Source organism: Vespa mandarinia, chromosome 2 (assembly GCF_050613455.1).
Source record: "Vespa mandarinia isolate Hongniang chromosome 2, ASM5061345v1, whole genome shotgun sequence".
NCBI classification, from domain to species: domain Eukaryota; kingdom Metazoa; phylum Arthropoda; class Insecta; order Hymenoptera; family Vespidae; genus Vespa; species Vespa mandarinia.
The window spans coordinates 6,999,919-7,025,852 of NC_140811.1; the positions used below are offsets into that span (position 1 = coordinate 6,999,919).

General features: G+C 34.3%; 2 protein-coding genes across 7 annotated transcripts; one reads left to right on the forward strand and one right to left on the reverse strand.

The window, feature by feature from the left end:
- Positions 1 to 1,002: 1,002 nt before the first annotated feature.
- Positions 1,003 to 23,996, reverse strand: sev (receptor protein-tyrosine kinase sevenless). 5 transcript variants are annotated; one of them, XM_035888185.2, is made up of 21 exons: positions 23,017 to 23,996; positions 16,818 to 16,877; positions 14,006 to 14,065; positions 13,735 to 13,825; positions 11,771 to 12,003; positions 11,568 to 11,678; positions 10,527 to 10,674; positions 9,931 to 10,436; positions 9,553 to 9,842; positions 9,077 to 9,433; positions 8,693 to 8,996; positions 8,298 to 8,621; positions 7,632 to 8,233; positions 6,892 to 7,539; positions 5,370 to 6,787; positions 4,859 to 5,287; positions 4,552 to 4,772; positions 3,989 to 4,462; positions 3,539 to 3,902; positions 2,923 to 2,976; positions 1,003 to 2,512 (listed from the first exon to the last, which is right to left on the reverse strand). In XM_035888185.2, exons 1-21 carry the CDS (start codon positions 23,167 to 23,169, stop codon positions 1,665 to 1,667), a joined length of 7,695 nt encoding a protein of 2,564 aa, XP_035744078.2. In that variant the 5' UTR covers positions 23,170 to 23,996; the 3' UTR covers positions 1,003 to 1,664. The 5 variants fall into 5 exon arrangements, with proteins under 5 accessions (XP_035744078.2, XP_085520717.1, XP_035744076.2 ...); XM_085664591.1 differs by having other exon boundaries at positions 11,562 to 11,678; XM_035888183.2 differs by having other exon boundaries at positions 11,439 to 11,678.
- LOC118451527 (cAMP-dependent protein kinase catalytic subunit beta) lies at positions 12,283 to 13,861 on the forward strand. 2 transcript variants are annotated; one of them, XM_085664595.1, is made up of 2 exons: positions 12,283 to 13,292; positions 13,358 to 13,583. In XM_085664595.1, the coding sequence occupies exons 1-2, from the start codon at positions 12,491 to 12,493 to the stop codon at positions 13,435 to 13,437; spliced, it is 882 nt and encodes a 293-aa protein (XP_085520721.1). In that variant the 5' UTR covers positions 12,283 to 12,490; the 3' UTR covers positions 13,438 to 13,583. The 2 variants fall into 2 exon arrangements, with proteins under 2 accessions (XP_085520721.1, XP_085520720.1); XM_085664594.1 differs by having other exon boundaries at positions 12,283 to 13,861.
- Positions 23,997 to 25,934: the final 1,938 nt, after the last annotated feature.

Here is a 25,934-nt window from a genome sequence, read left to right on the forward strand (position 1 = left end):
TTTTTTAATAAATATTCTTACACACGTGATTACATTATTTTATGATATATAAATCAAGATATACAGAACAAATATAAATAAATTACTTTTGGTTTTAAAGAGAAACGAAAACAAAAAGGATATAAATAAGGTTGTAATATTAATTATTATATATCTTATCGATTTTATCAAAATTTATTTGACAAGTTCATGGTAAAATATATAAACATGAAACGAATAATTAAAATTAATTAATGTATTAGAGCATAGAAAATGAAAATGAATATTTCCGAGTCGAATGAAATCAATTAAGAATTCTACAATCCTACAGATCGATCTTAATATTTTGTAATTCTTCTGAATTTATATTAGGTAAGATATATAAAAGTTATATTTAATCGAGTAATTTCTTAACAATAACAGTAATTATGATAATACTAGTAATAATAATAACAACAATGACTATTATAAAAGATATCTGTTATATTAACAATTATTTTTTCGACGTATCGTGTTATAACAATATATTATAAAAGTATATCATAAAATATCTATGATCATATCATTGTGTTTGAAATTCAGCGTATTCGAGCTAAAAAGTGAATACTCACCCGACTCAGAACATTTTAGGTATTCGATCTTATCAAATGACTATTAAAATCTTAATGCATGTAAAATTCATATATTTTTTCTATTTATATAATGTGCAAACGTAAAAATTACTTCAATATTAGGTAAAATAAATGATCGTAAAAATATCCTAATCGAATTCTGAACACTGGAATAACGCAAATGGACATGAATGAATTTTTACAAGTTGTATAATGAGTATCTTTATCTATCTTTTCTAATTTAAATTTGATCGGTATTTACAAAAGATATATATATATATATATATATATATATATATATATATATATAATAATAATTATAATAATAATAATAATAATAATAATAATAATAATAATAATAATAATAATAATAATAATAATAATAATAATAATAATAATAATAAAACCGAAGTCTTTTTATTTTACATTTTGTATTTGCGGCACTCGCGGAAGATGAAAAAAATGGCAGTGTACTGGCTAAAATTCACAACTCTTTTTACACTGTCAATCATGTACAATATTTATAATTTATGCGATTAAGTTTAATCGTTTAATTTCTACATTTTTTTGCAATAGACAAATTTACGCGACAATAAAGGAAAATACATATATATTCAATATACGTTTACTTCATATAATGTATCAACGATCGATAAAATAATAGTGCATGTATATGTATTTTATTGTACAAAGTTGTTTTTTTTACTACTACGTATCGAATTACGGATCATATATATATATATATATATATATATATACATACATATATATATATTATGTGTATATATTGACGGATTATATATAAATTTAAGTTTAAATTTAAGATGGATTATATATAATTTATAATTCATTTTATAGCACTAAGCGCAAACAATAAGACGGAAAGGATGTGCAATAACATCAAAGGAAATTGCACTTTTTTCAATAAATCGGTCGAAGTCGAAGAAGAAAGTTCAAACGTACAAAGTTGTTAGCGATTTTGTACGAATTTGATGCAGGTACACTTATACAAGTTTAAATATAAGAGTTGTGAGTATATATTCGTATTTACAAAATACAATAGAAAGAATCATTTTAAGATCCGTTCACTTTAACAGTGTCCGTGTTAATGTTCGTATAAGTAACGCTATTATTACCGTCCTCGATTATTGGAGTTTGTCGTAACAAATTTAATAATGCACTATTTATCACTAAAGGAATATTAGCTTTACCACTTTGTAAGGTGGATTGTGTCCTTTGTATTTTTGTTGAATTATTGTTTTTAATGCTATTATCACTGATGTCTCCATTTTCATCCGGTTTTGTAGCATTGCTCCTTGAAGAAACGTTTTGCAAATCGTTCGTAATCACATTCGAACGAATAGAAACCGGTATATTCGTATTTGAATTAATTACCATTTTATCCTTTTTTTCTAAACTCATTTCCGATTTTCTTCGTTCGATTGTGTTATTTCGCTTGTACTTTTGTTGCTCGTTCATTAATGAATCTCCTGTAAAACTTGCTCTAATGTTGGAGTTTCTTAACTTGGACGTGTCTAATGTTTTACATCTATCAGTCATATTTGTTTTAAAAACCGCTTCTTTGCTAGGTTCGGAAGACGTTATCGATGATCTTCGATCCTTAATACCATTTTTTAAGAATTCCTTGGACTTTCGCGAATCTTCTAAACTTCTGACTTCCATCAGTCCTTGGGAAATCTTATCTATGTTTATTAAGTTTGGATTCGAAATATGAATCGATCGTGGAACTTCATACTCAGTCACTCGATTTTCTCTAAGAACAACGTCGTCATTATCCGCTAATAATTCTAAATATTTTGGTACGTCCTCCGGCTGAGTTACAAGCGTTGCATTCTGTGAATTCTGAAGGAAAGGTTGCATGTCTCTACTTCCTTCCGAGCTACTCGATTTCCAAGAGTTACCTAAATAAATATAATTTAATAATTAAATCGTTAAGATAAGAAAACTATCATACGAGAGCATGGTTCGAATCGTGATGATAAATGCAATATAAATTACGAAAGAGCATCCAAATATTGAGTTAAATTAACGAAAGCTATAATTAGAAATAGTTATATATTATAAAAGTAAGCGGTAAACGCGATTTGTATGCAAGAGCCAAATGAGATTTGATTAAACGAATGGTGGATATCTTTTTCATACATTTGTGAATCGACAAAATGTACAATAATTATGTATTTCAAAAAATCATGTAAAATCGATTGAAAAGTTTCAGTTTATGTAAATATACAAATTTTTTTTTATTTCATTTATTTTTCTTTTTATTAAACAATGAAATAGACATGCTTTAATTGTACGTAGTGAAACCCACCTGGATTATTGCAATTTTGATTCTCGTCAGCGAAATAAGCCATGTTAGATACGCCTGCAAGCATTAAGTCATGCGATGATCAGTATATTTTCAAGCATTTTCGCGTCAGATACAGTTAATATATAACTCTTTCATATTGAGAGAGAGAGAGAGAAAGAGAGATATCCCGAATCTTTTTGCGATCCCTATTTGTAACCAATTCAATACCGTGTTAATAATTCACGCTCGCATATACATAGATAAGAAATCATGCTATGATTTCATGTATCATACCTATGGCAAAATATTGCGATTAAAAGTTATGATTCGTCAGATAAATAAATAAGCTTTCAAGCATATATTACACGTGAATAAGAGACGGTAGAAAATATTGTATATTTTTTAAAGTGAATTTCTGTAGTATCGAACGTGCAAAATACGTTTGGTATTGATCGTGCAATAATAGTAACGATAGTAGTGAAAAATCGAAAAAGATGTGGTTTATTCGGCGAGTCGCGATATTGAGTATATAATATAAACAGTTGACGATATTAGAATATGATAAAATATGATAAATCAACATTTGATGTTTAAGCACAATTTGTAAGCATATTTTGTGAATGATTCTTTCACTCACCTCTTCGTACCAAATAGTGACCAGCGTGTACAGGACTTAACACGGCATCCTGTATGTTTTTTCGAAGATTGACGATATGTTCGAGACAAGTTTTAAAGCTCGGTCTACTATCGGCAACACTCCAGCAACATAACATCAAACGATGTAACGTCGGTGGACAATTTAAAGGTTTTGGTAATCTTCCACCTGCTCGTACGTGATGTAATACCTCTAGATTCGTTCTAGCTGGATAAGGTTGTTGTCCTAACGAAGTGATCTCCCACATTAATACACCAAATGCCCAAACATCGCTTTGAGATGTGAAGACCCCATCTACTAAGGATTCTGGGGCCATCCAGCGAACGGGAAGTAATCCTTCACCTTCCTACGAACATTTCAATGTTCACTATTTGATTTTTCATCTTGATAATATCTATATACTTGTAGATACAACAAAAACACATTACTTACTTTCCGATAATAATCGTTTTTGTAAATGTCTCTTGCTAGGCCAAAATCGCCAATCTTAACAACCCGATTCTCACGTTCTCTGGTCGATACCAAACAATTTCTACAAGCAAGATCTCTATGTACAAAGTGAAGTTCTTCGAGATATCGACAACCTCTAGCCACGTCTTCGCACATTGCTAGGAGGTCTTGTAGACGTAAGGCATAAGGGTCTGTGGGTTGTAAGGATCTGCTCGCTCTCAAATAACTCAACAGATCACCGGCTTCCATCAACTCTAACACTAACAATGGAGGGTCTATGTCTAAACAAATACCCAAAAGTCTTAGTACATGTTTATGTCGGAAGTGACTCATTAGTCGTGCTTCTTGTAAAAATTCACTCTTTTCTTGTGCCGTGGCACCTTTCCGAAGTGTCTTTATAGCAACAGGTGTTACAGTGTCAGGTCCATCCAATTCTTTAGCATTTCCTTGAAACACCTAAAAGTATGAGGGATAGATATTTCGATTGTACATATTCAGATAATTAGGATATATGTATATGTGTGTAAATTCTTATATTTATTAACCTCTCCAAATGCACCACTGCCTAAAAATTTAGCCAACGTTATTTGTTCTCGTTTTATTTTTGGTAGCATGGAATCATCTGGATCGTTTTGCATGGTAGACGCGTAAAGAGCATTTGGCTGAACAAAATTACTACGAGGTATTTCTCGTAACGTTGCTAATTCGACATCCGATACTATAGGTGATAAAACCACTTTTTTATCATCCTTGCGTTGTCTGTAGACTGTTAAAAGAATATTGAATTTTAAAATACAATTTCGTACATTCTAATTAAAGGTTTAATTTCAAATAAATTGAAAGTCAACTTACGACATAGAAAGTAGCAAAAGCAAACCAGGCCGAAAGCAATGACCGGCACAGTTAAACCTAAAATTAATCCTAATTGTTGCTGAGTCGCTAGGAATCCACCGACTGCAGAGTCGGTCAAATCGATAACGTTGCTTGACCTGCTCCAAGCACCAAATCCATAAGCGTTTCGAGCTCTCACACGAAATCTGTACCTTCGATCCATGTCTCCCTTGATAATCCAGTAATTATCCGTTCCGTTATAACACAAAGTCCAACTTTCACCGTTACTCGTCGCTGCTTCATCTCGTTGTCCTTCGTCAATCATTTTAGCTTCTAGACGGTACAATGTAATTTGAGAACCGTGAGCCTGTGCAACGTCCCAGTTTAATTGGTATACGGAATTGCGTAATTTAATTACGGTCGGTGTACCAGGTGCACTCGGTACATCTCCTGGAATCGTTGGAATAGTTAAATAGGTATCTATTTGTTCAAATATCAAATATGATACTTATTAATTATGAGCGTTACATACCAAGAGTTTGATAGGTGAATCTTCCATCCGGTGACCATATAAAATCCTGATCATAATTAGGATATCGGAGTAACAAGCGAAACTTATAAAGAGTACGGGGTTGTAGATTTCGCAGTCGATAAATGACTTTTTCTGAATCGATTTCGGATTCATTCGCAACGCGCCATTCTTCTAGGGCAACGTCTTTATATTCTAAGACGTAGCTAATTGTTAGACTTACCGTGGGTACCCAGGAGATATTTAAACCGTTTATACTGGCTGTGATCAAAGTTAAATTATTTGGCTCTGGATACATACTGATCATTTGTTTTTCGCTCTCGCTAAAAACTTCGTTAAAATGTGCTGGACAAGCACGAACAGATATAAAATACACTTGTCCCGGTAACAATGGCTGTAACATCGCGACGAATTTACCATTTTTTATTTGTTCTGTATCCTTCACTAGCTGCTCGCCCTTCTGTCGAACACCATTTATCAAACTATCTGATCTCCAATGAATTTCGTAACTCACTGCAGGAGAATTGAATATTTTTGGTGGCATCCAATAGACGGCAGCCAAAGTAGGTGTAAGAACTTGAATGGATACGTTTTCTGGCGCACTGGGAGCTCCAGCATCTGTTGTCAGTATGATACCTGAACTAAACTCCAAATTTGCCCTATCCGATTTGATGTAGATATTAGCTAAGCTCAATTTTATCAAATATCGCGTAAAAGGTTTTAAGTTTTCTATTGCATATTCTCTTTCATAAGTTTGATATCGTTTACATTTTTCCTTGCTATCAGAACTCTCACGACAATCTTCTGAACTATTCTCTGCACATTCATAAATGTCCATTAGATATAAAGTTCTTGGTAAGTTGTAAGCTTTGCAGCCATTGTGAGGAAGAGGTTGTGGTAATTTAACGGTGATGCTATCAGCTGTTTTCTTTACTTCCTCTATATCATACAATATTCGGCGTGGTGTTAAACATTCTGCGCTTGGATAAGGTTGCAAAGATTTACCCAGAGCTTTGATACTTCGTATGTGTGGAGTATGAAAATCTATTATTTTTCCTTTCTCTAAGTATCTTTTGTTAACGAGATAAAGTTTCATCTCCGCATTTGTCCAATAAATGTTTATCTTGTCTACCGTTAAGGAAGCAAACGTTAAACCCTTATCCAAGCTTGGATCTATTATCATTTTGCAAATGCATCCATTAATATCGGCGATGTATAAATGTCCTTCAAGTGATACCCAATACAGAACTGGATTTTCTGTTTCGGTACTATCTATCGTCATTACTGGCGAGACAGACGGTCGATACGGACAAGAACAATCTCCCATTTGATTAAAAAACGGTTGAATATTTTCTCCGTAGAGATCTGATTGCATTATTACGCCACGGTCGTTTTTTGTCGATTCTATCCAATATAAAGATCTAAAAATAAGTTTTATTATATTTATATAGATATATTTCTGTATATACAATATTTTAACATTTATATCAAGTAATATTATTATATTAATTTATTGTAGTCTTACCCCACGGATGGTAATATATCCAATTTTACAATACGTCCGTTTCTAGTTATTATTGGTTGAAACGTTACAATTTTGTCTTGTAACATTGATAAATCTAATTTTAGGATACGACTTTCGCTTTCCTTGTCATTCGATTCACTCCAATACAAATATTTTGCAATCCAATCTATGCACAAACTGTACGCAGTATTATTAAGGGTGAAGATTTTTGTGACATGAATTCCTGTTGAATCGGACAAGATTAATTCTTGTATTTTATTGATCCAAAAAATGTTATTCTCTGCAGCGGAAAAAGCTATTTCAACGGCTACGTGCCGCGTAATGGTATAATTATTCATTTTTTCGTCCAGATCGATTACATTTACAGCATCAGTCGTTGCGAGTAACAATCGTGGTATAGGATTTTCATAAACTGTTGATACGCCAATTACGTCGGTGTAAGGGCCAGGTCCGATCATCGTTCTGGCACGAACTTGAAAGTAATAAGTCACGTTTGGCGATAAATTGTAAACTTTGTATTCTAGTATATTAGAAGGTACGTTAGATTCGTCACAAACGTGTATGTCAGTATGATTTGCTATCTCGTTGAACCAACATTGAATAGTGTAGCCTAGTATCACTCCATTTTTAAATTTTGGCCGATTCCATCTATAGCAAATGAAAGATGAGAACTTGTTAAAAACATAAAAAACAAGTGATATATAGGAACTGTAATATATATTGTTTGCGATTATTTTTACCTAAATATTACAATAGTTTCCATTTTTTCGTTAAGCGGTACTCTATGATTTTCTACGAACAGTCTAGGATTTGTAGGCTCGGACGGAAAGCTTTCCGGCGATCTCAATACTTTTCTAGAATGATGTGCAGTTTCCCAATACGTAAAAGCTTTAACCGTGACCTCCAATAAAGAATATGGTTCTATACGTTCTGAATTATTATAAGACATAGAAGTTTCGCTGGTTATCTCGGGATTGGAATTGGTATTAATATGATCAAGAAATTTAACTTCATAGAAGACCGTTCCATAGTTGATATTATCTACTGGGTCCCAAGATACATTGAATTTTCCTGAGATACCTTCGACTCTGATACTATTGAAATCAACGGCATTTGGTAAAACGACAACACTTTCAGATGTCAGGTTTCTTGGATAACCGTGAAGAGCTGGGTCCATGACAGCAACCATTCGCAAACCCGATAACGTGATACCATTAATAATCGCCGTGTTCTGTCCGAATAGATCACCGATCACAGCGTTTCTATCATCTTGAAGCCATAATAGATGTTCCGAAAAATAACATAGAGGTCCTTGAATATTTGGGTGTTGTAAAGCTGACACCTGTGAAATGAAAATGAATTAAAAATAACGAATATGTTGAATTTTAACTTTTAATTAGGCTTACCTTTTCCGGTATGATTTTTTTATCCATTGGTATTCTTTCAGAAGTAGGTGCACGGTAAACAATAGATCCACTTTCGTAGCTCCTGACAATCCAATATAAATAACGATGCTCGCTATCCAACGTTAAACCCATCACTTGCTTCCCATTGAATATCTCATCAGAGTGATAATACCTTCTGTCCTGTCCATTTAAGCGTGCTACTTCTACCGCGTGACCAGTCGACCAATACAAGTAAGCTTCTAAAGAATCGATCAAAAGTTCTTTAACGATCGCTAAAATCGACATGGGTTCTTGTTGCGAACCATTCAAGTTTGCTCTTGTTATCTGTAAGATAATTCGTCTAATGAATTAGGTGAAATTATATTATTTGATTGTGAATTAAAAAAGATGGTTACAATTTGTTGTTTTGGATTAGCCCAATATAATTTTTTTGATATCCAATCTACCGCAACACTCCCAACGGAATGGATATTTAACTTAGTTTTCACATGGGTTGTAAAGTTATACTGATATAGAACAGAATTATTTCCTACGATATATAGCATATCTTTGTACCAACTGACGTCTACTATGTGGTAAGCATTTTCGGAGTCTTTCAAACTCGTCTTGTAAATTAATGTATCGATGTTTTCTCCTGTTACGTCACTTTTTAAAAGACCTTCGTTCGCTGACCATAAGATAGATGCACGCGATCCATTCCTAATTGTATCAAAATAATATTTATCTATGAAAATTGAATAAAGCTCATTGTCAGCATACATACAGATTGAGTATCTTACCTCAAGGTGCGTCCACGGAATTCAGTTGACCATGGACCTCTGCCAGCAGTTGTATAAGCAGCTGCCTTGATCGAATATTTTGATTTTTCTCGTAAATTATGTACCGTGTGCGAAGAACCGGCTATTTCTTTTTGACGAATCGTCTCTCCTGTTGATTCTTCTTTAATTTCCAATTCGTACGACCAATTTTGCCAAGCACCTTTACCCTGGCCACCTAGTAAATGAGGTACTTGCCACGAGACCTTGGCTCTTTCAGCGCCTAAAACAGCTTGTACGCCTGTAGGTGGATTCACTGGAACTGGAACGGGTTGACTAGCGTCCATTAAAACGTTCACACTTACAAATGAACCATCCAATCTAAGGAGAAGATCATTATAGGGAAAATTGAGTGATTTTTAAAGATTTACGAATATTTTTTAATATCACATCACGCAGATTCTATATATATATATATATGAATATTTTTTCTTTTGTACCTGTCGGGATATGCATTATGAAAGTATCTGTTCTTTCCGGAATGATACCCCTCGGTTAAGACCTCCTCTCCATTTGTCCAATAAAATAGACCATTAGCCATCGCCAAGGAGAGTACGTTCTTAAATTTAGGTTGTTGCGTGTTGGCACGCAAGTTTAGCACTTCCCTTCCGTCGAGTGATACGGACATCACCGTATTTTCCGTTTGATGGGGTACTAGTAGTCGGAAATTCGTGTGATCAACGGTAAATGCTCCTAAGTGCTCATCCTCTAGAATGAGATATGGCTGAACCTATGGAATATTTACATGTATATATCTTTTTTTATGTAAAAATTATTAAATTATAAAACGTTTCGATAAGCGACTTTCCCTCTTTTACCTCGTGTTTAACTCCATTACTTATATCAGCTAAATCCAATCTATACAATCCTCCTCTAGTTACCCAGAAAAGATAACCATTGTAAGGATCTACTTCGATGTGAGATGGTCGTGTCAAGAAACCGGCCATAGCTACGGTTAAACCTTTACCGTCTAAATTACATCTTGCTATTTGCCAAACGGTTGTAGAATGTTTCACTTCACCCAATACGTATAGCTGTAGATTTAACCAATCCACGGATAAACTCAATGGTTTAAAATTAGCTTCGCTCGGGCTAAGTATCGTTATTCTTTTTCTAAGTTCTGGTGGTTCCAAGATCGATGTTCTGTATACGTATCCCGTAGAGTCCGAAACAAATAGTTGAGCAGAAGCAACATGAATAGCCACTCCACGAATAACGCTTGAGGTTCGATAAACTACACTAGGCTCGTCGAGCATATCGGCACCTTGTTTCATTACAACGTGTTCTCCACCGAGTATGAGAATTGGTTGTTCCGTGTCTTTCACTGAATTTTATACGAATTCCATTTTAAAAGATGTTTCTAGATGTTATATTTTCAAATCAATCCGATTAAAAGACACATATAAGTATGTACCTGTAGGTTCGGGGTTGGTAGATATATGAATCGTTGCCGGTGGTCCTTCCCCTACACTGTTTCGCATCGTAACACTTACAGAATAATTTTTATTCGGCTCAAGATTTTGAAACATATAATGATCCGTGTTTTCTGAAGCTGGTATGTCCTGTTGATATATTATAAAATAAATTTAACGGATTAAATATCTCGTAGGTACCGTGCAAGAATCCCGTTATGAGCCCAATTGTGTTAGAAAATACCCTGATGCGATCTGGGAAAAGACGCCATGCCAGAAACATGTATAGTATAGAAGTTTGGTCGAATAGATCAGAAAACATAACTATTAAGAAAGATATTAGTAATGACTAGTTCATAATGGTCATTTTAATAGCGATAAGCAATACTTGAATGTTGTTAGAATGTAATGATTCAGTGTTAAATGTCTATCGTATTTTAACCATCTTGGTCGATCGACTAATTGAACTGTACTTCGAACGGCGTATCTTTTCCCCGATGAATCATTTCGCTTGAGCATATAGAATAGTATAGTTGATTTTGTTGGAAAGGCATGCAAATGTTACGTGATGAATTTCTATTGCAAAAGGCACCCGTATGAACGAACAAAAATGAAACTCCGTCATGGTAAAACATCACACATATAAATCGGTAACGATGAAACGATATCAAGGTCAAAAGTGTATTGGCCTTAATACGGTTGATGAATCATATTACGACAGCGTAATATTAATTTTAAAATGATGTACTAAATACGATTTACAAGATGAAGATTAAGTGGTGAAAGAGATATACAAGAGGATATTTATAATATATTGACATATATAGAAAAGATAAAAAAAGAGATAGAATATAAGTGAATGGGAAAGAAATGGCTCCAACGAGTTACTTTTCGAATTCTGGCGTGGCGTGTACCTTAAGCTGGGAGTGATCAGCCCCTTGCAGACGTAGGACATAAGACAAAAGTGGCCCATTTGGAAAAGGGCCTGGTTCCCAAGACACAGAGACACGACAACTGTCTACTGCCGCTGCTCTTACAATTACCGGTGCTGACGATGGCAAACCAGCAGCTAATGTTAATATCACCACACTCGGAGCGGAGACAATTGGTTCAGGATTATGCTGCGATGATTTTAAGAGCAATGCCACGCGAAACTGTCGACAAAGCAATTAGGAATTTTTTTGCAATTGTGATCTCGTTAACGAATTCATTATTTTGTTATTGAACGATTTTGAAGTTAACTCACCCTGTATTTTGTATAGGGTTGCAAATTCTCCACCAATATCTGATCGTCCTCCCCCCATGTTTGATTTCTGCAGTACTGCCAAGTTTCAACCAATTCTTCGTACCTCCATTGTACCAGATAAGATATTCCGCTGCTACGTCGATTCATATTCATGCCCTTCCATTCCAATCTCAGCGAGGTCGCTGTCAAAGAGTCCGCCACCAGTGCGGGTGCGGCAGGCACTCCTATCTCCGCTAATTATTAACAAGAGAATACTCGTGTACGTATGAAAATGGTTACACTTTTCGCTGAAACCTTTTTCAGTCTTGTTTCATTTGCTCAAATAAAATTTCATTCTAAAAATGGAACTTCGGGTTTGTTCATTTGAGTTGAGTTAGATTTTTCAAGCGGATGAATTTATCGGGCACGTTGTTACAAAACTCGATTATTTCGTTTTGTACTCATCCAATGTTCGTCCATTATTAGACGCCCGCGCACATGTAGGCAGCAAACATGAAGAAAAGACCTTTCGTATTAAGAACTATTATGTAATACAATATTTGTTGGTTCTTATTTGTCTTGTCGTGAGACAAATTAGCATCGATATCTTAGCTTTCTGCTGTTAAATGGTTTTCGTTTCGAGTTCAGACTGATAATCGTTCGTAACAACGATCTCGAGTGTTCCGTCAAAAGTAAGACAATTTTCTATATAGCTATGTTCACGAAGTAAATCATTAGTGAATGTTTAATATTTCTTGGTGGAAGAATAAATTTAACATGAATGATAATATGGAAGGGAAGCAAGCGCGTTTGGAGAAATTGAAAGAGTACAATAAAATATTGGCCGACTTGAAAATTGTTTTCTGGAAAAAATGGGAAGAGAAGAAGGAACAAAATGGGAAACTCGATGATTTTGAGCGGATTCGAACCATCGGTACCGGTGCTTTTGGACGCGTCATGTTAGTTAAACACAAAGTCACTTCTATTTTCTATGCCATGAAAATACTTCAGAAAGCTAGAATAGTGAAGTTGACGCAAGTCCAGCATACATACAATGAGAAGAAAATATTGCAATGCATTCAATTTCCTTTCCTCGTTTTTATGGAGTTTTTCTTCCAGGATAATACCTATCTTTACATGGTGTTGCCTTACGTTAGCGGTGGTGAAATGTTTACGCATCTTAGACGAATGGGAAAATTCGATGAATCCTTGGCACGATTTTACGCAGCCCAAGTTGCTCTGGCTTTGGAGTATCTTCATCAATGTAGCCTAGTATATCGTGATTTGAAGCCGGAAAATATATTGATCCAAAATACGGGTTATATTCGTGTCACCGATTTTGGCTTTTGTAAGATGATAGAAGGTAGAACATGGACGCTATGTGGTACACCGGATTACCTCGCACCAGAAGTGATCCTTTCAAAGGGTTACAGTCAAGCCGTCGATTGGTGGAGTTTCGGTGTGCTGTTATACGAAATGAATGCCGGGTATCCCCCTTTCTATGCAAACGAACCGATGAAGATTTACGAAAAAATTATCTCTGGTAAATATAAGTATGCTCAACACTTTAGTGAGGATCTGAGAGACATTATAAAGAACATGCTGCAGGTAGACCTATCCAAAAGATATGGAAACTTAAAAAATGGAACGAAGGACATAAAGATGCATCGATGGTTTCAGACAATTGATTGGAATCAAATTTACTATCAGAAAATACAACCATCGTTCATACCAAAATGTGATCATCCTGGTGACACGAGTAATTTCAATGTTTACAAGGAAGAGGCTATGAAGATCGATATCGTCGATCATTATGCTGAAGAATTCGCCAACTTTTGACAATCGTTAATTCTAGATTTGGGTATTGATTGTTTTACAGTATCTACCGGTTACATTGATATACTTTTATGATTCTACGTAACCATGAAGATAAAAAAGAAAATCAAAGAAAAGAAATATAAGATTAGAATCATTCGTGAATTTACCTTTTAATTGTTGAAAATATCGATTCAGTGCATCGTGACAACCCAAAACGCAATACAATTCCTTTGGTGGTAGCAATTCTTGCGTTCCATTCTGCAATAACAAAGATTATACATACATAATTGTATTCAATAAAATAATTTATGATCACGTCGTGTCTAATCGGTTTTATATCTACTATTGAAGAAACACAGGAAGATGGAACTTTTAATCGGACTTAAGTAAACTTGATTGTTACCCGTTATTCCGATAAAACTGAGCAAACATACTAACGCAAACGGTTTGACAACTCATATCGAGCGCCTGCGCCCATGCCTCGCATCCTTTGGTACACTGTAACAAAAAACGACAAATATATTAATCGTGGGAAAGCTTTATTTAACACGTCCGCGTACCCTTTTCATTTTAATAATCGTACTTTGACCGTGAGAACAGTTGGAAATTGATATTATTCGAGCTTAATTTCACTCGTTATTTCTAAATGAGTATTTTGCCTTCTACTTTTTTTTTTTTTTAGTAAGTATACTTTACTTTTGGATCGTATTTAAGATTAAAGATCCTTAGTATTAAAGATCTTTTTGATGATTTGAGCTATCTATTCAAAAAGAGCCTTTAAATATTTGTGTCCTGCTGAACGGTAAATACTTATAGTCGGTAAGGGTATCACATAGGTCAGAACATCTAAAAGTCTTGTACGAAGAAGAAAAGCGTCTTCCAGTGGTAGATAATGGTTATTATTAATAATCCACTTTGTATTTCTACTCATGAAAGAGAGCGAAAGAGAGAGAAAGAAAGAGACAGAGAGAGAGAGGGAGAGAGAGGGAGAGAGAGAGAGAAAGAAAGAGACAGAAAGAGAGAGACAGAGAGAGAGACAGAGAGAGAGAGAGAGACAGAGAGAGAGAGAGAGAGAGAGAGAGAGAGTCAGAGAGAGAGAGAGAGAGAGAGAGAGACAGAGAGAGACAGAGACAGAGAGAGAGAATTACTCTATCGACATTTGGTTGAGAAAATTTAATGTGATTCAATGTACATACGTATATATATAATATATAATGTATACATATATTATAAACTCCATATAAATGAACGAAAACACCGATCCGAAGTCGAAGTACGGACTGTTATGGAATGACTCGAAGCAATATGACAGAGTATTTGCGTTGATTTTTAAGGAAATTATTTCAAGATCGTTTAATATAGAGATAAATATACATATACTATACGTAATATTTATGAACATTGTTCGTTATGTCTATCGGTAAAAGTAACATTAGCATGATTTTCTATAAAATTTTGCTTTTTTTCGGTCGAACAAAAAATGAAAAAGAGAGGAAAAGAAAGAAACAAAAAGAAAAAGTAAATAAAAATGAAAGAAAAAATGTAGTTACGTTTACATCGACGCTTTTGACGATAATAGCATTTATGAAACTGTTGTGTAGTGATCGTGATAAGAGACTACCGCGCACCGGCTGGCTCGACGCAACAGCTACTAATTTCTCACTTCCTCATTAAATCCTCGACACATATTATTCCCCTGTCGAGAAGCCTCTTCGCTCGACTCCCGACAGATCGTAAATCATACGACGCACGGACGGGAGGTCGACTATTCGCTTGATTCTAGTTTTTCTTTTAAGTCTTTTTTAAGTAGGCGATCTACCCTTTTTTTATCTCTCCGGAATAAACGGTTCTCTTAAATTTTAAAAATTTATTTTTTTATAACAAATATTTCTACCTAAATTTCTAGCTAAAATTTCGACAAAAAATTCTAGCTAATTTGTTAATAACTAACGAATTTAATTTTCGTTTCATTTGACGAGTGGATTTATTACGAGCTTCGTCTTCAGAGATTTTTTACCATGGAGATACGCGTTGTTGATTTTGTTTCCTGTTTCCTGTCGTACTTTCCTTTCTGTCACCCTTACTTGAACGCATTATGATCTGTAACGTATTTATGTGGAATTTCATTCATAGCGATTTCATTCATAATTAAGGAACTTTATTTTGTACATACAATGCGTCCATACAATGTTTATATTTTTGACATTTTGACACATTTCTTTCAGAAAAAAATGAAATCCCTAAATCACGAGTATTTTTTTATTTTATTTTTTTTTTTTATGAAAAACGTAAAGCGTAGAAAAGTCAAAACGATGGACCGGATTAGCCCCTATCACTTTTTCTTGCCTGCAGTTTAACTCGAAAGTACAAGGAACCGTATAAAATTGAATCGAATCGAGACGATGATTGATCGAGATAGGATAGAACGTAGTAAATTATGATGCTGTCTGACTATGAAAAATCTTCCAAGAGAGTGTGGAGAGAGCATGGCTGATACAGGAAAAAGATGTGATTATTTTTATGTTGTTGGACGATAATACTCGTAGGATAAAAAAAAGGATATGAAGATATTAAGTAATAAAGAATATAGAGAGAAGGACAAACGGATACGGAGAAAAACAAAGGGAATGAAGGAAGGGAGAAAAAATAAAAGAATCGGAAGGGCAGTCAGAACCGCAGGACAATTTGGCGGCATCCGCCATAGGCCACATTCGAACGCAATCCGATTTACGAAGTCGACGGTAGTGTTGTTCTTTCTCCCTCACGCATACACACACACATATACTTCAGCTCGTTGTGTAAGCGTATTAGAAATGAGCGAACGAGAGGAAGAAGGAAAAAAAAGTTAGCGCATCTTTCTTTTTATTTGCCGTTTAGTAGCCCTACTCTAATGGTTACCGAAAGGGGTCTCAGTGATTACCAACGTTGTACGACGCAGCGGAAGTACTTCCATTTCAACGAGGGACCAATCAATCCCTTCATGTTTGCCTCCAACGTTCGCTCACATTAGGTATTTTCGTTCGGTCTTCACTCTGAACGTAGACATTTGTCTCGAATCGAATGAGAAAGGTATCACCGCCTGTACTACTTTGATTTTATTTTATCAAATGTTTTCTATCTTATCAATCGAATGCGTTTTAATTCCTTTGAGACAGTTTCAATGTATTTATTTTATTAAAAGTATTTATTTCTAATTAATACTCGATCTGTGAACAAGCGATGGAAAAATTTTTTATTTTACGTTACCAACCTGTTCGATTTTACATCTCACGCCGCATCCCACTTCCGGACTACTGTCCTCCGTACGATTCTGCAAAAGAAAGTTAAATTTGTTATTTGATATCGTTACTTGATAGCGAAATGGCTTCTGTTCTCACACAGATTTCTTTTCGTTCTTTTATTTCTGATAGAAAGTAAATCGAATCGATCGTTACGTATATTGGTCTCTATTACGATATGTGAACACGTCAAGATCCAAATTTCTCACGCAACTCACGATATTGGGCTAACGTTTGTTGGACTACGATATACGCTCGGTTTCACACCCTTCAATGGCTTCTCGAGACAACCAGATGTATATTATTCTGTACATTATGTAAACAAATTTATACAGTTAAGTGACACGAGAACTTTCATTATAATAGAGATTATTTTTTCTCATTTACATAAAAAAAAATGTGAAATCAAATAATATCTACTTTTCTCTCTTACAACAAATTATTAATGATATTCTCAAGAAGATTAAAATTTTGTAAAATTTAGACAATCCAATTAAAAAAATGTGTTCCAAATAAAATAAGGTGAAAACAATTAGGAAAATGAATGATCAAAGAAGTACCGACTCTTTCCAGAGAAGAGGAATTCACAATGAAATGTAAGGACAAATGCGAACAACTACATATCAAGAACAATTATATGACCAATTTTTTTCTCAATTCCTAATTCCCGCATCGTGCAAGGACATTTTCTTTTTCTTTTTCTTTCTTGGTCCCGTATCATAAATGGGACAGCTGCATACAACAAGTCCATGCATTCTGTTCTTTTCCGCCATTACATATGATCGTCCCTCCCTCTTCGAGGTAGTCACTCTTGAAAATGGAGAGAAGCAGAGGATGATATGGAGAAAGAAGGAGAAGTGGATCAACGATACTAATGTCTCGTGGTGGGAGAAAATCAGGCGGAGTTTGCTACTGAGGAAAGAATTGTCCAAAACGGTAAGCGAGCGAGCGAGCGAGCTAGCTAAAGAACTCGACAAAAATGGTAGGGGAAATTAGTCTCTGTTTAAAACGCAAACGTATTCCCTTAAATTAGAAGGTGAACCCTTTTAAAGGGTCCGAGTGTCGACGGTTACGTAGGCTAAACGGCGGACGTGCACCTGTTCGACGGAAGTATCTAACGAAGAACAGGTGCATCTGATAGAAAAAGAGGAGGGAGAGAGAGAGACAGAGAGAGAGAGAGAGAGAGAGAGAGAGAGAGAGAGAGAGATAGAGAGGAAGGGAGGGACAGAGACCTTGTAAAACATCTCGATATAATTATCCTACAATTCCTTTCGTAACGTCCGCCTTGAATGCCTCTTATCCACGTCTTCGAACGGATTCGAAGAAACGATTAGGGGATTATTGAGCGCTCTATGGGAATAATTTATTTGGATTAAACGATATTCAGAGTTCGTAATTGTAGTGATTGTTAATAACTCATGTCTCTAATGTATACGCTACCGAGAAACGTTGGTACTCGAAATATTCCGTGCATATTGCGAAAGATTAACCTACAGATTATGGAAATGTGCATTGAAATATATACCGACGACAACCTACGCTTTCGTCTCGACGTTTAGTAGACGTGTCTACGCATTATCGTTGACTTACACTTTGCAAAGATCTGCGAGGATGCCATATACTTTCTCTACTTTTTTTCTTCTATTTCTTTTTTTTTTTGTCGTTGAAAAATAATTTTGATCATTAAAATTGTCATCGTTATTTTATAATAAGAATAGGAACGGGATAATGAGGATTGCGTCTCTAAATGGTAAATACATTATATTACATTATTATAATTTTTGAAGAAAGGAGGTGAAATTTTTGAACGACGGTTACTCCGATTTGGATAGTACGGTGTCAGGTTTTTTTCATACTTTCGGATGAGACCATATTTCTACACGAAACGGTGTAGGATATATACCGGATAGTGATCATCGGACTGGAACACATTGTAGCTACCCTTCTCGAGTTTTCAGGTTTGCCCGCAGGATTCACGTGAGAAATAATTATAGGAACATTCGAAAGTTCGAACGTTTTGTTCGATCCTTTCATTGGATTAATTTATCCTTTCGAAATAATCCATAATTAAATATTTCGTTATATACAACAATTCGATGAGATTAGCTGGTTTGGATCGACTATCAGAATGCGATCCGTGTAAGAAAAAAAAGGAGAAGAAGAAAAGAATTGCGTGGAAGTTTTATTAATTATCGGAAGATTCATTGCGGTGAAAGAGGCTATCGGGCGTAAATAAGAACGATGTTTGAATAAATGATATCTACGTTAATTAGATTTCAATTATTCACGATGGTATTGTACATACATTGAATTTTCAGAAAATATTTTCAGTTAATGTGACACTACATCATAATAATTAAAACAAAGAAGAAAACCATAATTTATCCATCAAATCATTGAATGGTGTTATGCTGCAGTAAGATAGATTAGGAGCCGCTATAAAGTAACTTCTTAAATTTGAGGGAAAGTGCGACGACCCGTATAAGAGCCCGTCTAAACGCATTAATGTAAGTTAAGAGTAAATCTACGATCTGATGTGTGGGACGATACTCCCCTTTCTTCTTCTATATAAGAGTTTCTATGTTTTTACCCCCTTCCCTCTTTCTTATTTTTCAATTTACATTCGAACTTTTGACTTCGATTTCAAAACACGTTCGTTTCTCTGATATGAAATAAAGATCTTTTGAAAGTAACGAGCGATCGAGAGGCTCAATTCACGAGGATTATTAACGCGGATGGTCGTTCTACTTTTCGGAGGTGTGCAATTGGATGGCTTCAATCGTGCCGACGGAAGTCGTTAATGTCCTGCAAGTAGTGTATATGATGCAGGTGACGACCCAATTTTATATCAAACGGGTATATTCGAAGAAATTTTATTTAAACTTCCTCGATGTTTTTATTTAGGATAATTGATAATGATGATAGTTAATTCGTTTTTTTTTTATCAATGAACGAGATTAGATGATTCGCAAAGTGTTTCAATTAAAACAGGAATTTCTTGTTCTATCAGTAATTTGGAAAATATTAATTTTATCAAATATGTGGAAATTTTTATCGAATAACGACGTATATATAAGAATTACAAACAGAAATTACAAACGTCAGAGGATACAAACGACAGGAAGTCCATTGTATAAAGTTATGCGTATTTATGATACTATATGCTTTATGCTTTTAGGATATATTTATTTGCACGACATTGTTTTTATATAATTAATTGGCAACCACGAATTGATACATTTTGATACACTGATATTTTTCAAATACAAACCAATAATGAAATCATTACGATAATTAGAAAATTAGAATTTATTTGACGTTATCTTGCATAGACATTCTGACAGCTAATTCGATGCGAAAGAGGTTAATTGTAAGGAATTTTGCTCGACTAGTAGTCACCCTTCAACTATGTAACTTCTTTTTACAGCAATTAACAGAGTAGAATATCATATAAAATAAGAATAACGATCTAACATATGCATATGTACATTTTATAATAATGACTGAAATGTAGCTGACATATCGGCTGATATAAACTCGACAGAGGAAAATATTCGTTGCATAATGTTTCTAATGCACTTGCCAAGCGGCGCTAAGATAACAAAATAATGACGATAATTGCAATACTGCGCAGTAGAATAATATTGGCTTTATAAAGAGGGAGAACATTTACGTAAAAAGAAATTTTACGTAATGTTATAATACTACTCTATCATTTGAGTTAGTCAATGGATGATCAGTGTTGGAGTTAGGAAACAGTCAAGCTTTTCGAAGCTCAACCTGTTGCTCCTGTATGTTGTTGTCTCTACTGACATAGATTTATTTTCTATTGTTAGAGTATAGTTTAAACAACATTCTCAAATAAAATCCATGCATAAATATTTAAAGAAAATTTTCTATTCATATAACAAAATTCATTTGTTCATAAGAAAATTTTTTTATATATAAAGAAATGCGGACTATACCGTTTCACTATCTTTTAAGTGTCCCCACTTGAATCTTACTGGTATACACTGTGATATAAGAAAAGATAATTCAGTAAGTTCCAAATAACTGACGATGTTCATATACTAAAAATCACGACCAGATGTGCGGATATAAAGAAAAGTTCGCTTCGTGACTTTATACTCTTTGGCTTCGACGAAGGTACAAGGCTGGCTTCCAAAATGGGTATCTTACCTAAACTTTGAATACTCGATTGCAGAGTTCCCGACATCCTAATTAATTTCTAAGGTATCCTAAAGTTATCCAAAAGAAAACCGAACGATTAATCTTATATGTAACAATTTTTCTGTACAATGGAGTATCATATTAATATCTATATTTTTTTTTGTACAATTTTGTTGCGATGTTATTTAATTACATCTCAAAACTCATTATCAATATTTTTACTCTTTTGATTTATCCCTTTATCATTAATTTCGCTCTTGTTAGATGATCTCATAACAGTGTAGAGATTTCTTTCATGATTCGAATATTATATGAGTACCATTAAATGGTTCGTTATAACATGTTACACATCGTTAAGATATACACGCGATCGCTGATACGGTTGTAATACAAAATGATTTAGAAAACGTATATATCAATGAATGCAATGAGTAAGAGGATCATTAATCGTGACAAATCCTCGCGCATCATTTAGCAAAAGTTTCATACTTCCAATAGGAATTCCAACTTTTACCGATCATTATGCAATCGTATAGAGAATTCTAAACACGACCTTTTCGGGTCACGATAACGAAGCGATAGATTATTTACATTCTCGATATACACATATACACTACTCCATTCTCATGGTTATTTTTTCTTCGACTCCATATGACACGTGATACTTGATGAATTTATTGCGCAAAACTAAGTATGTTCCTAAAATATTATCGAGATCAACAGGTATATATGCGAGTGTATCTAATAGATCTACTACATCTTGTACTAATAAAGATCAACTTTTGTCGTGCAGTAATCTTATAAATTAACATTACACTATTACTCTCCCGTCGTGACATTATCATTTATTCTCGAGCATTGATACGGCCTTTATCTCGTTCTTCGTCTATAATTAATTACCCTCTTATTGTCAGCATGCGTATTTCGTTGTTTTGTTACGTATATGCGTATGTGTGTGTGTGTATGTATACATCTTATTATATTAATTATATATATATATATATATATATATATATATACACACGCTATTTATATATATCTCTTTTTTCTTTCCTTTTTTAGGATTGAAATAGAATATAAGATATGAAATAGAATAACGTGTGGACAGATAAGATCGATCGGAGAAAGAACGATTTATGAGACCGATAAGATATTAGGAAAACGAGATTTCGTTACTGCTGCATCGCTACGGTTTTGCTTTGGATATATTATTCCGGAGTTTGGAAGGAATAATAAGTTCTGATAGTGGTTATCGCAATGTCACGCTTTTTTTGTGAGTGAATTAATTCGACGGAATAAATTAACGATGAGATTGCGGAGGTGTATATATATATATATACACACATATACATATATATATACTACATATCTCTTGTCTAAACATAGAACTCAATATGATGATTTGAAAATAAACGTATCTATATAGCATCATTGTGAGTAAATGTAATTAGTAAATGCATCGAGCAAAAAAAAAGGAAAGGTTCGAATAATGTTAAATTCGATGGACGTTCGCCTTTCACCGAGGAACGTGCGCTGGTGGACCACAATGATGCGTCGTCGTGTAGTTAAGTTAATTAACGAATGGTACGCCGTAGGAATGAAGAGTACAGTTAAATTGATACGTCCTTCGTTCGTCGCCATTTTTGCATTACGTTTTGCCAACGTTCAAAATATGTTCTTTTTCCCTTTATTTTTCAAAAGAAATTCTATTAAACGTTTTTCGATGAGAATATATATGTATATATGAGAACTTTGAACTTTTATTTCGAAGAAAAACCTGATAAAGAACACCATGGTATCGATGTTTTATGTGTTTTCGATGTCTAATTCGTTATAGTATTTTCGTATTTGCTTAGTTATGAAGTATGTTCTAGATTTTTTATACAACATATAAGATGTTATCTCAAACATTCGTTGATAGAAACGATTTTATATAGATTCTATGTTGTTTTTGTAAAGAAAGGATTTGTATTTTTAAATATATAATATCGAAATTCTTACTTGATTCAAGTCGAGATTGGGACACTTTGAGGAGCATTCCTCTTGGAGGCTTGCGGGAACGTTCCAATCTTCGGCATTGTCCGCCAGGAGCGTCGCAACGCTTCCGGCAAACGCCAGCAGCTTCATTAAAGTCCATAGTCCTCTTCCTAACATAATATATATATAGAGCCTGGAAAAATGCGCGCCAGTACGATCAAACTCTTACTCCTCGACTCTTCATCTTTGTCAGAAATTTTTGCGATTCACGCGCGCCAAACGATGAGCCATTTGGTTGATCCATTAAAATTCTTCCGAAAACAAAATCCTTCGGATGTCAACCGATTGTCGAAGAAACATTTGTAACACTATGATATATTCTTTTTGGATTTTCATCACCGATCATTCGAGACGAATCTTAATGTTTATAAATTTCACGGGCTGTCAGTTCGAATGAATTCATTTGTTGTATCTTCTCTAGACACCCTATCCCCTCCTTAAATGTTTTTGAATGAAATTACAATCGGCACCGCGTAGATACAATCTCTACTATCCTTCTTCAATGAGAGCCAGTTTACAAGATGAATGAAGATATTAATGTCTAAATATAAATCATTGTTCACTGTAACATTCGAATAGTCTCATTCTCCGTTTCACTTTATATCAAGAACACCAGAATTCAGGATTTGATTTGTTTTTTAAAAACTTTTGTCACGAACGTTGACGAATAGTATGAATTAAATGATTGTCAAATCTACTGACGAATGATAAAAATATGATGTAGAATGATGTTTACAAGCGGATGAATGATTAAAAAGAGAAAGACATAGAGAGGTAGAAGGACAGAGAGAGAGAGAGAGAGAGAGAGAGAAAGAGAAAGAGAGAGAGAGAGAGAGGGAGGGAGGGAGGAAGATAGAAAGAGAGAGCAGAAAGAGTTGGGCTAGAGATCGGGTCGCGTTTGTAGGACCTGACCGAGCGTTAATGCTCGGCGAGCATAAGAGCAACTGACTCCGAGTGGCCACTAGAGGAGCCAACGCTATCCCCCACTACCAGAACCTTTCCTGGATGCTTATCCATGGCGCTTCGCTTGACCGATTCCGTTTAGCGATGGTAGCTCCTAAATAGCAGATAGTAAGCTTTGCGATGGTGGTGGTGGTTACTCCGTTAGTTGTAACGTACGCGATGTACTTGTGCCTCAGCTTGTTTACTTGCGTGAGTGCACGCGCTGCTACAGTGAGATGAGCACGGCCAGAGTACCGAAGGATCTCGATGGATCTTTGTCCATCGAACGGCCTATTGCGATCTCTGTCTAACTTGATGGACTAAATTACGACATCTTCCTTCCTTTAGTGATCGTTCGCTTTATTACCATTAAGTTTTTATTTATTTCTTTTTATCTTATCTTCTTTATTCTCTCTTTCTTTTTTATATTTTGCAACATATATATATACATGTATATGTATATATATATTTTTTTTTTTTATATTACATATATTAATATATATTTATTTTCTATATCAAATAATTGATATTTTTATACCAATCTATATATGTATTGTGATAATTTGTTGAAATATTTTATTTTAAAATTGAGACAGACATTTGTTTGATATTAACATTTGTTATTAAGATAGAAATTATATATGTCTTCCGACTTCACGACATTTATATTATTTTGATGAGAATAATTTACTTATGACTTAATCCGTATGTTTATACTTTCTGATGGTTAACAAAGTAACAAGTATTCTTTTTCATAAGATTGTATCTATTAAGATGAAGAGTTTGTTCCATTGTATCGACTATCCTTGGCCTCCGAGGCACAACTTCGGTCCTTTGGCCTCAATGACCCTAAAGAAATCTATTATCTACCCCAAAGGAATGTATATAGTTCTTTTGAGAATGATGCATATCTATTAACTGGAAAGAAGACCGGTTGACTGGTACGGACGGAATGCTTCTCTTTTTTTTATCTATTGTATATATCCATGTTGAAAATGAAACAAAAAAGAAAAGAGAAAGGGACAGAAAAAAAAAGGTTGGACAATATGACTTCATAATGCTTATTTCTATTCATCTGAATCAATGTAGGAAATATATTTACCTTCTCTCAATCAATTTCAAAATCTTATGCGTCAATGCACATATTAAAAATTGATGACACAATTCTATTAGTCTCTTGCTAAATTGTATTAATTAAATATTTCTCAATTACTTTAAATACTCATATCGATGTTCCTTCAATTCCAAATATTATTAACTTCTTAATATCTATACATGTATCGTAGTCAATTGTTGAATGAAGTTAGCCAAAATTTTATCATACATTATGTATTTACGCGTTGTGTGCGAAAAGAAAGTCCATTCAACTATTCGCAACTAATCTGATAATTTTTTTTATCAGATTTCACTCCTATTGGAGAACACCGTTGCGGATAAAGTAAATTTATACGAAAAAGATATAGTTGTCCCATAGTTTAAAAATAATTAAAGTATCATCACTTTAAAAAATGATCTCTTCCCGTTCGAATACGTCAACTGCCATGAATATTATGTTGATCGGGACAACGGCCGTTTATCTCGGTGAACGTGATCGGTTAGTAATACGTTGCCCGTTAGATTGATTCTCTCTACATTTTATTCTCTTTTCTTCTTTCGATTCGCGTGAATTACTGATCGCTTGTGCATATGTCAGTCTATCGTACGGATAGGAAAATATAATGGTCTTTGGTGTTTGTTATTATGTAGCTTTTCTTATGAAATGATATCATGTACGATCTGAAAAACTTCGAATGTATTAAAAGTTTCTATTCAAAGTATATATATATATATATATATATATATATATATATATATATATATATTAAAAATATATATTAAATAACAATGATAATAAAGTTAGACTAATTCAAGAAGATATTCAACGACTAGCAATTCGCAAG

Coding starts and splice junctions, on each gene's coding strand:
- LOC118451527 (XM_085664594.1), top strand. CDS start 12,491: ATGTTTAATATTTCTTGGTGGAAGAATAAATTTAACATGAATGATAAT.
- sev (XM_035888183.2), bottom strand. CDS start 23,169: ATGTTAGGAAGAGGACTATGGACTTTAATGAAGCTGCTGGCGTTTGCC. Junction 8,997..9,076: donor TTCCGTGGACGCACCTTGAG/GTAAGATACTCA, acceptor TGATACAATTAG/GAATGGATCGCGTGCATCTA. Junction 2,513..2,922: donor TCAAAATTGCAATAATCCAG/GTGGGTTTCACT, acceptor ATATTTATTTAG/GTAACTCTTGGAAATCGAGT.